Source organism: Vicugna pacos, chromosome 8, assembly GCF_048564905.1.
Source record: "Vicugna pacos chromosome 8, VicPac4, whole genome shotgun sequence".
NCBI lineage: Eukaryota > Metazoa > Chordata > Mammalia > Artiodactyla > Camelidae > Vicugna > Vicugna pacos.
The window spans coordinates 70619402-70631546 of record NC_132994.1 but is presented as its reverse complement, the minus strand read 5'-3'; the positions used below and the strand labels follow the sequence as shown (position 1 = coordinate 70631546).

Sequence of the window (12145 nt, the reverse complement as noted above, 5' to 3'; positions counted from 1 at the left end):
TCGAGGATGGAATGAAACCACTGCTGATCCCAGCACACGGGAACTGGCCACGCTGCTTTTTTCAGTCTCCCTCCTCCTCCGTCACCCACCCTCCTCCCCCAGGGCCAGGCAGACACTCAGCCAGTCACTCTTGTCTGGTCTCCAAAGTCATGGGTTCCATCCTCAAGGCTCCAGCCTGAACCTAAGGGAGCGGCTGGAAAACCAACTGAAGACCCAAGGCCGCCTGGCTGAGTGAATTGATGCAGAGACCGCATGGGCACTCAGGAGGGTCCCAGCGTCACCAACAGCATCTCCAGACCTCTCCCCGCCCCTCCCTGCCCGCCCCGCCCCCCGTTAAAGCTGCCAGCCTCGCTAATATGGGTCTTTGCAACTGCCCTACCTGATGTCTCCACCTTCCATCTTCACCCTCCAAACTAAAGCCTGCTATGCTAAAGCTCACCCCGCCACCCACCCCATGAAACCCTTTAGTGCCACGTCCAGGGTATCAGGGGAGCCAGCTCCTTGCAGCTCACTAGCTGCTGTGTGCGCTCCTCTTCACAGCTCCAAGTTCAGTCATATCGAGCTGGAAATGGTCAAATGCCACAAACCAAAACTTCTCCCTCCTGGCCCTAGAAAAGCTGATTTACCAGCATAACCTTGAGTGCTTCCCGAGCCTCCTGCACACTGGAGTCACCTAAGAGTCCTCCAAAAGTACTGATGCCTGGCTCCTGCCCACAGATGCTGTGATTTAATTGGACAGCATGCAGCCTGAGTACCAGGAGTTGGATGAGCTGCCCAGGTGGTTTTAATGTGCAGCAGTTTGGGTACCATTGGGGTAAAATTCAAACTCCTTTGCGTAACATACAAAGCCCATGTTTATCCGGGCCTTGCCTCCAGTCTCACCTCTCACCACGATCCCCGACCTCCAGGACTGCAAGTGGTGAGCCAGCAGGGTTCCCTGGATGTGCTCTGATCTCAGGGGTCGCACCATCTGCATCCATGGTTCCCTCTGCAAGGCTGCCCTCCTGGCCTTGGTGATTCCACCCACTGCCTCCCAGGTCAGTTCAGACCCCTATCCCTGAAGCCTGGGTGGGCTGTCCCTCCCCAGAGCTGCCACAAGGATCTTGTATTCACACAACACTGTCATGTCCTGTCACCTCCTCCCCAAAGGCAGGGGTGACATCTGATGTCAGGTGCCTGCATGTACCAGGTGCTTAATGAGTGTCTGTGGGATGAATAAACGGCTTACCCTGGGGTGTGTATGAGGCCTGGGAGATGGATCAGCCTAGGAGACTGGTCCCTGTGCTGCGCATGAACTGAGAGAGGTGAGCACACTGTCACCACACCTCAGTGTCCTCATGGAGACTTCAGGGGAAACCCCTACTCAGCTCTCAGGACTCAAAGAGCCACGCTTCTCCTAATGCAACATGTTTTTATCTCTTAGATGTTACAATTTATGTTAGTAATAACATTAACAGCTACCATTTCTTAGTCTTTTTTTAGATTCTAGATACAGTGCTAAATTCTAATACATGTTATGATATTTCATCCTCTCCATAACCCTATGAGACTGATACTGTTAACCCCACTTTACAGAAGAGTAAACTAAGGCTTAGCAAAGATAAGAATTTTTCCACTTTTTTTTGATAAGAACTTTTTTTTTTTGAAAGAAAAGGTTTTTTTTTTTCTTTTTCTTGAGATTAAAACGTCTCAAAAGCATATAGTTCCCAAGTAAGGGAGCCAGAACTTGAACTGGAACACAGGTCCCTGTAACTTCACAGCTTACGCTCTGAATCACATGATGAGCTGCCGCATGAGCCTGTTTCTTCCTGCCATGTTGCTGGTAAGCCCAGGAGCTCCCTGCAAGCACACGGGACCCGCGGCCCGCCTTCTGTGTACAACTTTTTCCTGGCTTCAGTTCACTTTCATTTTAAATATTTTTTCCCCTTCATCCCAACCTCATCATTACTTTTCTTTCCACCTGCTTAGCAGAGGTACTGGGGATTGAACCCAGCACCTGTGCACACAAGCACACGGTCTACCACTGAGCTATTTCCCCCTGCCCCCAACCTTGGCATTACTTTTGAATCTGCTGTGCTGTAATCCACCTCACATCCTTTTTGGAACAAAGAAAGGTACAACTACCCAAATGAGCACCTATAGTGCCCTGCACCGCAGAGCTTAGTAAACTGCCTTTGACAGGGAGGAGGCAAACGCAGGCAAGGAGGGAGCGGCAGAGGGGACCAACCTACTCTGCATCCTCTTCCAGCTGGCTTAGTCACACAGACCTAGGTCCCCTTTGCAAGACATGTGTCTATATGTGCATGTTATGGGGGAGGAAGACTCTAAAGTGACAAGAGAACAAACTCTTCAACAGACTAACAGTATATAAAAAATATACTCTATAACTAACTATACCAGGAGAGCAATTAGCTTTAAGGGGAACACTTCAATGTGGCTATTTATCAACCGCATAGCCTTTTAACATGAGAAAGATGAATTGCTAAAAATATATGGTTGCTAGAAATGCAGTCAGGATGCAGGAGTTTGTAATGGAGATGCCACACTTGTGGAAACATGCAGACAAATCATCATCCCGCAGTCCTCTCTGCCCACCCCCTCTATCCCCTCCCTGGGGGAGCCCCGAGAGGGCAAGGGCACAAAATTGCCACTTAAAATGCAAGCTCTTCACCCCCAAATCTTTGCCCTTTTCTTCTAACATAAGTGAAGAAGTGGGGGAAATTTTTCAAAACGGAGAAAAACAACCAGAATTGATCATCATTAGGCTTGCTATTGATGGTTCGGGTCGGGTGACTGAACGCTGCCCTCCTGTCCCCTAAGATGATCTCATCTCTCTTTGATGACAGACAGTATTTAGAGGATAAACAGATATTAATTAGACGCAAGGGTTGCCAAGCCCGTAAGATTCACGAACACTAAAGCCTTTTGAAACTTATTTTGAAGACACCATGGAGGCTCTGGAGGAACATGGGTGTTATAAGCCTAAAAGGCACCACAGCTGCAGAAAAGGGAGCCACCCAGGGTCCACGGATGCTGGTCCACGTCAGACTGGGGGACTGCTGATCCACTGCAGGGCCAGGCTGCATCTGGAGCATCAAGGGGGTCAAGCTGGAGACAGGAGTTAGAGAGGAGGATGATAAGTTTTGTCTGGTTTTTAGAAGAGGGAGACCAGACCACAGGGAGTCCTAGAAATATGACAGAGATGGCCAAAGAGCTGGAAGGTCCCAGAGAAGATGAAATGGAGAAAGGGGGAACCACGAAGGTCCCTGAAGGTCTGAGGACTCAGATTTGTCTGGTGTGTCCCCTGGAACACCCCATAGAGACAGACCAAGTACAAGGCAAGAAGAAATGCGCTAATGATGATAAAAATGGAGCCACCCCACATCGTGGCCTCGAGCCAGCGCCTGGAGGTCAGCCTCTCTGAGATCCTGGAAGAAGGACCCTAAACTGGGTGAGAGGGTGAAACAGGTGAATTTCAAAGGGCCCTTTCCAAATTCTAAGACTCTATCATGACCATCCCCCAGCGGGGGGTTTCTTACGAATCCTTACACATGACGTGGTCTCCCCCTTCCCTTCCTGTATTCTGCTCGTTTCATCTGTGCTTTTTAATCTTCTAAATACAGAGCTCCAGAGGTTTCAGAAGGAAAACTCTAAATCTAAAGAAAATCAGGTTTCAAAACCCCTTTTGGGATGTCCAGGAGAGGCAAATTACAGACACAGAAAGTAGATGCAACAGTTGCCCGGGCCTCAGAGAGCGGGAAGGGGATGGGCCGTGACCGCTGGTGGGTCCAGGGTTTTCTTAGTGGTGATGAGAGGGTTCTAAACTTAGACTATGGTGATGGTTACACAACTCTGTAAATGTGCTAAAAACCATTGAATTGTACACTTTAAATGGGTGAGGTTTATGTATGTAAATTATATCTCAACAGAAATGTTGAAGAACAAAGCTCTTTTGGGATGTGCCCCAGAGGAAATCTCCAGTTACAACCATCCTCAGGAGTGCTTCATTCTGCCACCACTTAATGCCACCAGTTCCTCGTACATCTTAGTTCCTCCTTTCTAATGGGAAGACTGAATGTTAATAAAGTTTTTTTGCACAGAACTCAGGGCCCAAGTGAGACACTCATCTGTCTGCCTCACCAGAGGGCTGACTTGGTTCCTCACCACAGCTGCCAACTGCACGGTGACAGCCATGAGGACAAAGTGCCCAGTGCGGATGCTGGGTCAAGTCAAGGGCAGATGAGCCCCCGGGTGTCAAAGAGGCGCAAGAACCGGGCAGGTGGCCCTGGGCCTCTTCAGCCACTGGCTGACGACCCACCGCCCTCACACAGAGCTCTCGGGGAGAAAAGCCAAAGCCATGGAGGCACAGGCAGAGGGGTCTTCTGAGGGCACTCATTCCCTCTGGCCAGGGAGGGAGGTCTCAGGTCCACTTGGCCATGACCCTACTGGTAGGAACTCACTGAATGAGGCAGCACGCCGTTCCATTGACGACAAATGTGTTCTTGGAACCACACCCTGAACTCTTCCCAGGAGACAGAATGCCAAATACCTCTGGCACCGGCCAGAGCCCTGTTCGGGACAGCAAGGTATATTTTTAGAAATCACGGGAAAGCCCTGTGCAATTCTCACGTGGCCCCACAACAGGCACTTCCAAACGCCAGACTGGCAGCACGGCCACTGGGGCCCCCAGAGCCTTTCAGAGCTTTCCAGGAGAGTCACAACTCTCCAAAGGCATCTTGGGCCACGTTCTCAACACACTGAACTCGGGTCTTACTGGAAGTAACTCCACTCAATCACACAATGTGGTCCACTTACCTGCAAAGACCTTCCTACCTCACCAGTGAGCTCATGATCGGAAAACCACACACAAAGTATATGTTTCTGTGTTCGACACCACACACACGTGCACACTCACACACACGTGCACACTCACACACACGGTGACAGCTCAGCTCAGTCCAGCTGGGCTGGGGGAAAAACCCAGGAACTGTGCCATGGGAGAAACAGGGTTGAAAGAAATAACCCACAGCCATTCAGAAGCAACGAGTGAATACACGTAGACATGCATTTTCATTACTTACCTGAAGCCCTGGCTGCTCCCAAAACAGTGGAACGGAGCCTCTGATCTGGACAAAAGACGACACTCCATCATCCATGTAAATCGTCTGCACCACAGGGAGACAGAAAGGAAAAGGTATTCTTCAATGAAACCGAGTGTCCTGGGGCCGGGTAACGGGATCCGGCGGCCTGAGACCCGACACCAGCCAGAGTGCAGGGCGACCGTGGGGCGTGAGCACCCTCTGTCCTCTGTGGGCCTGGCCCCGCTGCTCCCCGACCCCCAGGCCGCCCGGCGCTCTCAGGCTTGCTGGCTGCCCACCAGCCTCTGAGCGAGGCAGGAATTCCCACAACTTTCCCCACCTCCCTGAAAAGCCCAGCAATTCCTTCCCCCACCACAACTTTAGGAACAAGCAAATGGGCTCTGGGACTAAGCCAAGATCTTCCTCTACTGTCACCCTGTCGACTGGCGAAGTAGTGGGCAGCGACTGGAAGAGGACTGAAGGAAGTGAAATGAACCAGCTGCAGCCAAAAGCCCTAGCTGGTGGCACTCGGCGGTCCTGCACCTGACAACGCAAGTCAAGACTGGACCCAAGCTTGTGGTTGGTCCTGGCCCTACACCACGTCTTCTTAAATGTGCCACACAGTCCACACACAGCTTCCACGAATTCCAGTGTGACAGCACCTGTATAGACATGGATGACCCTTACCAGCTAAAGAAGTATCTCCTCCCCACCCCCACACACTGTTGTTTTGGGGTGCACCAGCTCCTCACCTGCCTGCAGGCCCCCACTGACACCGCAGTGCCGAGGAGTTCTAAAAGGACAAAGAGTCCAGTCCTGAGCATCACGAGGGGGAGGCCACGGCAGTTCTCAGATGCTGCCCTTTATCTGGGTAACTCTACCCTGGCCTGGCAGGGCCGGCCAAGGCGATGCTGCTGGCCCTTTCCAGTTCTTACCGGCCTGCTCCCTTACAGGGTAGCTTTCCATGCAGCTAGATCACACTCAGATCACACATGCATTAGTAATTCTGCAGTGGAGGACTTGAACATTAGACCCTAAGGCTCCCTGGACTCCAGGAATTATAGGAGCCTGTCAGTTACAGTGTTGAGCTGAAACCCTATCCTTTAATCCCCAAAGGAAAAATGTACTGGGTTAAGAACTGGTCAGTTTCCAGATATTGACAACCAGCAAAATTGTTGCTCTCCATTATTCTACTCACAGCAGAAGCCAGCAGGTTGTTTAAATGGCTGCAGGCAGCGCTGGCTACAATGGCATTAAATGCACACAACCCAGCTGCCTGTGGCACACGCACAGGGGGTCCCGATTCCTGAGAATTGCCAACATCTGGGTAAACACAACCCTTAACATTGCCCAGGATCTGATCTAAGCTAAGGAGCTATTACCCTTCACTTTCTTTAACATGTGCTAAGAGCACTGCTTATAGCTTTAGACCAGAGGGGTGGGAGCTGAAACGCAACAACCACAAAGAGAAAGGGACAGAGCAGGAGGACTCGTCACTGGGTACACACACTTTCCTCTGTAACGCTTTCCGCTGAACTTCTGTTCCCAGATGAAGTGTCTGCAAACCAGTTCTTTCCAAGTCTGCGTTCTTGGGAGGACACTCACGGTCATCCCAGCCTCCCTCGATTAATCAGTGGCCTTATCTCTAGTAGTCAAATATTTATTTCTTATCTTTTGTTTTCTTTTGATAAACAAGGGGACTTTCTGCATGGTGAGTCATGGCTGCAGAGCAAGCCTACAAGGTATGGCTCCCAGCAGAGCCGAAGACTCCAGACTTTTTCCCAGGGAGACAGAGATGCCCCTGCACACACATGCATATACACAGCACAATTGCAACACAACATATATGCGTGTGCACACATACAACACAGACATGCTTGCATGCACACGCACACACACACACACAAAACACCCATACATACAAACGTGCGCGCACACACGGCCGGCCCTGGAGGAGAAACACTTGTTTCCCCTTAGGAAAAATGTAAAAGCAAGGTGGGAGTGGAGCACCACCCTTTCCTGGCTCCCTGAGAGTTTGACTCAGGAGAAGCCCATTTGCCCACAGAGAGTCCCCATGTCAGGGAACCAGCCTGTTCTGCCTGGTGCCATCATTTGTTCGAATAACAGCAGCACTGCAAGCTGTCAGCCACCTCCATGCACCTGTTACAGAACTTCCCCCTCCCCAGTGGCTAAGATCTAAGGAGTCTCAGCCCCTTAACAGGGGGAACAGGCTGGAGGTGACCTGCGAGCAACCACAAGAGGCGCCGAGCTGTCCCCGCCAGGCTCCTTCCCACCAGGGGGTGGGTACCAACGCCTTGAGTTCACCGCCTGCCACCCTCGGGCGTGGACCCGGGGTTTCAGACCTCGCCGTTTCTCTAGACACCAGGTCATAAAGCAGGTGATACTTTGCTGCCTGAATGAACCAGCCTCACTCTGCTGACTCACTCTGATTTGAAGACCTCAGGATGCGACGCACAATCTGCTCTATCACCATAAGCAAAGCCACCAAGACCACACATGGAAGGCACACTCGGCCCCAGGACAGCATCCCAACGCATCGGCTCCCAGAAGTCCTAAGTGGCAAACCTCAACAAGGCCACAGGCAGTCTCCCTCCGGCTCCCTGTGAGTCTGCCTCCCTGACTGCCTCCCTGAGCTCAGCATCCCTCAGCTCCCATCTCTGACACACCCTTAGGAACCCTCCCTCGGAAGTGGCCAGGACAAGAGGGAGGCAGAGCTGCCTCTCAGCAGGAACACTGGGAAGTGTGTATTCCACTTCAAGAAAGATTTTTGTGTTTTACAAAAAACAACTCAGATCAGTCTAAGCACCTCTGCTGCTACAAAGAGCCATCAACAGAACCCCGTGATTTCAGAGACAGACAGCAAGTGGCTTGTACGAGTGGGAGCAACACGAGTTTCTTGTACCTCTGGGAGCAGCTTCTTCCCTTCAGCCACGTCTGCTCCTGCATCCATAAACCTTTTAGAAAAGGGGGTGATGCAGCTGCGGTGGACACTGCCTGGAGCTGGTGTCAGGCAGTGGCTCGTGTTCCATCACAGCTATGCCATCAGGACGTCTGTCAGTAGGATGCTTTCCAAAGAAGTGCTCGCCTTCAAAGGTCTCCTCGATTTTACCTGTGTCTTCCTCTCCCTCCGCGGCTCCCCACCTCCCTGGGTCCTCCTCCGCAGCTCTCGACCTCCTAGGGTCCTCCTCCTCCTCCTTTGCCGCTCCCTACCTCCCAGGGTCCTCCTCTGTGACTCCCCACCTCCTTTGGTCCATCCCCCTTGTCCTCCGATGGCTCCGATCTCCAAGGTCCTACCCCATCACACAGGCCTCTCCCGGCCCTCACTTGCTCTGCTATCCTTCCGTCTCTCTTTAGGCAGGAGGGCTGCGGCTGAGCACTGACTGTGGGAGGCCCCTCTGGAGCGTGAAGCTGCCTGTCTGCGAGGGCCAGCTGGTCTGTCTCATTCCTGCTGGGTTCCCACCTGGCAGGCTCTTAATCAGATTCGGCCGAGGGGCTCAGGATTTGCAAGGACAACCCTGGAATCAGCTCTGGGAAACGCCCCCTCTCCTCCCCTGTGGCCGCCTTCCCTGCTCCCTCTAGCCAGGGCATCACGCTGTTTAGGGGCCTGGATCTGGGCTCCTCCTTCCTGCAGCGGAGAGCACATGTCAGTGCGGAGCAGCCTGAAGCAGAGGCACCCCACAAGGAACTGCTTTGGGTGCAAGGCTGCGACCTCCTGCCCTGTATGTGTCCGTGAAAACAAAATCACCCTGGGGCTCGCTGGCAGCCCCTCGGCCCGGGTGGGACAGCAGTGGGCACTGTACCTGTCAGCTCACCCGCTGCTCCTGGGAGCAAAGCTGAGGTGAGGCCTCACCCAGAACACAGCCCGGAGGAGGAAAGGGAGGAAAAACACAACTCCGAAGGCCACAAGGGTTGCAGGAGTCAAGAAACCCCTCCCTACGCCCAGGAAGGGAGGCAGGTGAAGGCAATTTAGGCAGCAGCGGGGCTGCAGGCGCCAGGAGCTGAGGGGCGGGCCGCTGGCGCCTCTAAGGTGCTGGAGCGGACAAGGCCCCGCCCCCAGCCGCAGCCCTGAGGTGCGCGCACAGGCGACAAGCCCAAGTCACCAGGCAAACTGAGGTGAAGCAGCCGGAGCAAAGGCCCAACCCTAGTCTGCAGAAAAACGAGAAAAGCAAGGACAACAGGGAGACTTTTCATAAAGCTATAGGGGCCGCACTTAAGGACAGTCCTAGTCTAGCAACGTCCAATGATGTGCTTGTGATGGACTGAACTATCCCCCAGAAAGCTGTGTTGAAGTCCTAACCGCCAGCACCCCGGAACCTGACCTTCTTTGGAGATAAGAGCCTTTGCAGATGTGATTAGTTCAGAAGGTGAGGCTGGAGAAGGATGGGCCCTTAATCCAAATGACGGGTGTCCTTATGAGAAGGGAGAAAGACGCACGTGGGGAGAAGCCTCCACGTGAAGATGGAGGCAGAGACAAGGGACACTGCCAGCCCCGCCACCGGAAGCTGTAAGAGCAGGGAGGACCCGCCCCCAGGGGCGACGGAGGGAGCTCTGCTCATGCCTTGACTTCGGGCTCTGGCCTCCAGAACTGTGAGACAATACGTTTCGGTTGTTTTAAGCACCCCCTCCCAATTTTGCGGTACTTGTCACAGGAGCCCCAGGAAGCCACTACTGCCTTCTCATCTTTTAGGAACAGACAGACAGTGATAAGGACTTTCCCAGTGACTTACTCGACAAGACACAGTAGATGAGACCCCAATTTTTAAAAAAAACTGGTTGGAATCCAAAACTCTGGGGAGCACCAAACAAACTGCTCTCTGCCCAAGGGCTGGATGGGGAGCAGGGCTGAGCCGCACGGGCCGCCCGGGGAAAACCTCTTAAATTTGGTTTAGTTACCAGGTTCACCGTCTGGTGTTTTGCTTTGTACAAATATGCTTGGCACCTTTGGCCCCCCAGTTCCCAGCACAGCACCCAGCCCAGACCACCCAGGTGATAAATAATGAAGATCTGTGGGATGAACTGAAACGGTCTGAAGGCCAATAAATAATACAAGGATAAAGACAGGGGTGGAAAGTGGTAAGGAAGGTGGGGCATGAGATATGAGGAAGCTATTTCCATCACATAGACGGGAATAAGGGGGAAAAAAAAGCCTCCAGCCATTTTCTGTCATTTTTAACCAGATACTTATCTGCCAGCCTCGTCCAGGTGCAGGGGAGCAGACAACGTGAGCCAAAGTCGCAGGCAAGGAACTGCCCCTCCTGCCCACCTTTAGGCTTCTGTCCAACATCCCTACTTGGCGTCTGACCCCAAAGGACCCTCCTCCTCTCTGAGAGCCCAGGCAGGTGCAGCTCCCACACAGAAGGCAAATCTGTGCTGAATTCAATTGGCTCAAGTCCCCGTAGGACACACCTCTCACAGCTGCAGCAGTAAGAGGGGATGCAAAGCCACATCAGCACTAAGTAAACACAGGCTGTTTGCAGCCTGACACCCACAGCGATACCGCACCTGCGCCTTTCACAGGCTTTCCTTTATGATTTATTCCACCTGTTAGTCTGCACGGCGGTATTATCCTACAGGTCGCATGGTAGAAAAAGTAAAGCAGTTGTTAAGACAACATCTCTAGGAATGAGGACAAAATTCAGGGGGAGAAAAAGCCAATGAGAAGTTAAGCAGATGGTTCTATTCCACGGAGCTGACAGCAACTGCCGCCCAGCATGCAGATTCCACAACTCCCAGCTGCTGAGACCTGCTTCTAGGAGGAAGCTTCCCTTGATTTAGAATGAAAAATAACTGTTTCTTCTCTCATCCGTCCATCACTGATCTACTTACTTTGGTCTTAGAAAGCTTTTGCAGCGAGGAGGGTATATATAGCTCAGTGGTAGAGTGCATGCTTAGCAATGCACGAGGTCCTAGGTTCGACCCCCAGTACCTCCTTCAAAAAAATAAAACCTTATTACCTCCCCCACCAAAAATTTCTTTTTAAAGATTTTCAAATCCTATTGGTTCATCCATCAGCTGCTCTCTGAATAACTGCCCCTCCTTCACAATTAGGGCAAAAATACCTGCTTCTTTTCAGCTGAAAATAGCTCACAATGCAGCATTTTCCCAGCATGAGAAATGAATCAGAAAAGCTACACAATGCAAAGCAGAGGCCACATTTGCAGACAGAGCCCCAGTGACAGGTTCTGTTCTGTGAGAGTGAGGAGTCACGTTCATCAGAAACTGCCTCCAATAACCCCGGAGTAGAAACATGTGTGCCCGAGTGCAACCGAGCTGAACCATTGGGCGCCACCGGCTGGCCTGGGCACTGACCTGCTCTGTCTCCACGAAGTTGGACACATGGCCGTCGTCATTCACGCCGCGGGTGTGGAAGCGAGCGCCGGCGCGCTCGCAGCTGATGCGGGAGATGAGGCAGGCCTTGGCCTGCTTGTGAGAGGCATACACCGTGCGGATGGCCACCACCCCGCAGATGACCTTCAGCAGCCAGTCACAGCAGCTCACCTGGTGCTGCCTCAGGGGCACGTGTAACAGCTGGTTCCTGCAAAACAGCCCCACAGCGACTGGGGTCGCCTCACATCGTCCAGGAAACACTGTGCCCAGAGCAAGCAGGGGGAGGGGCCTGGGGGCCAGCATTCCCACACTGCTCATTCCCTGTGAACTCTGCACCTGGGACATGTGCCCTGGGATGTTCATGTGCTTTAGAGATGCCTCAGACAGCAGGGCCACAGAGACGCCCGCAGCAGCAAAGGGCTTTAAGTCCCTTCCCGAAGCTACTCTCGGGTGTCAATATCAGTGACAGGAAGCCACGTGCAGGTGTGAGTCAATCACCTGCCTCTCAGGGAATCTCAGAGGAGTCATTGTTTACACCAGTGTTCTCTGCATTTTTTGATCATAAATCCTATTGATAAAATTTAATCACATTTTATGATGAAAGAATAATGATACATGATAAAAATAATTACATATATGCAAGCTTATTCAAATTATATACAAATCCCACAAGGTGAATATAATGAGAGCATTATGAAGCAATCCAAAGTAAATAAAAA

General features: G+C 52.1%; 1 protein-coding gene across 4 annotated transcripts in view; it reads right to left on the bottom strand.

Moving 5' to 3' along the window:
* The window catches only part of SYNJ2 (synaptojanin 2), an 87532-nt gene that overhangs the window by 36648 nt on the left and 38739 nt on the right, over positions 1-12145 (bottom strand). For all 4 annotated transcript variants that reach the window (XM_072966115.1, XM_072966116.1, XM_031679843.2 and 1 more), the window contains exons 4-5: positions 11409-11634; positions 5082-5165 (exon numbers count right to left, since the gene is read on the bottom strand). In XM_072966115.1, the coding sequence (XP_072822216.1) occupies positions 5082-5165; positions 11409-11634 (310 nt within the window). The remainder of the gene's footprint in view (positions 1-5081; positions 5166-11408; positions 11635-12145) is intronic.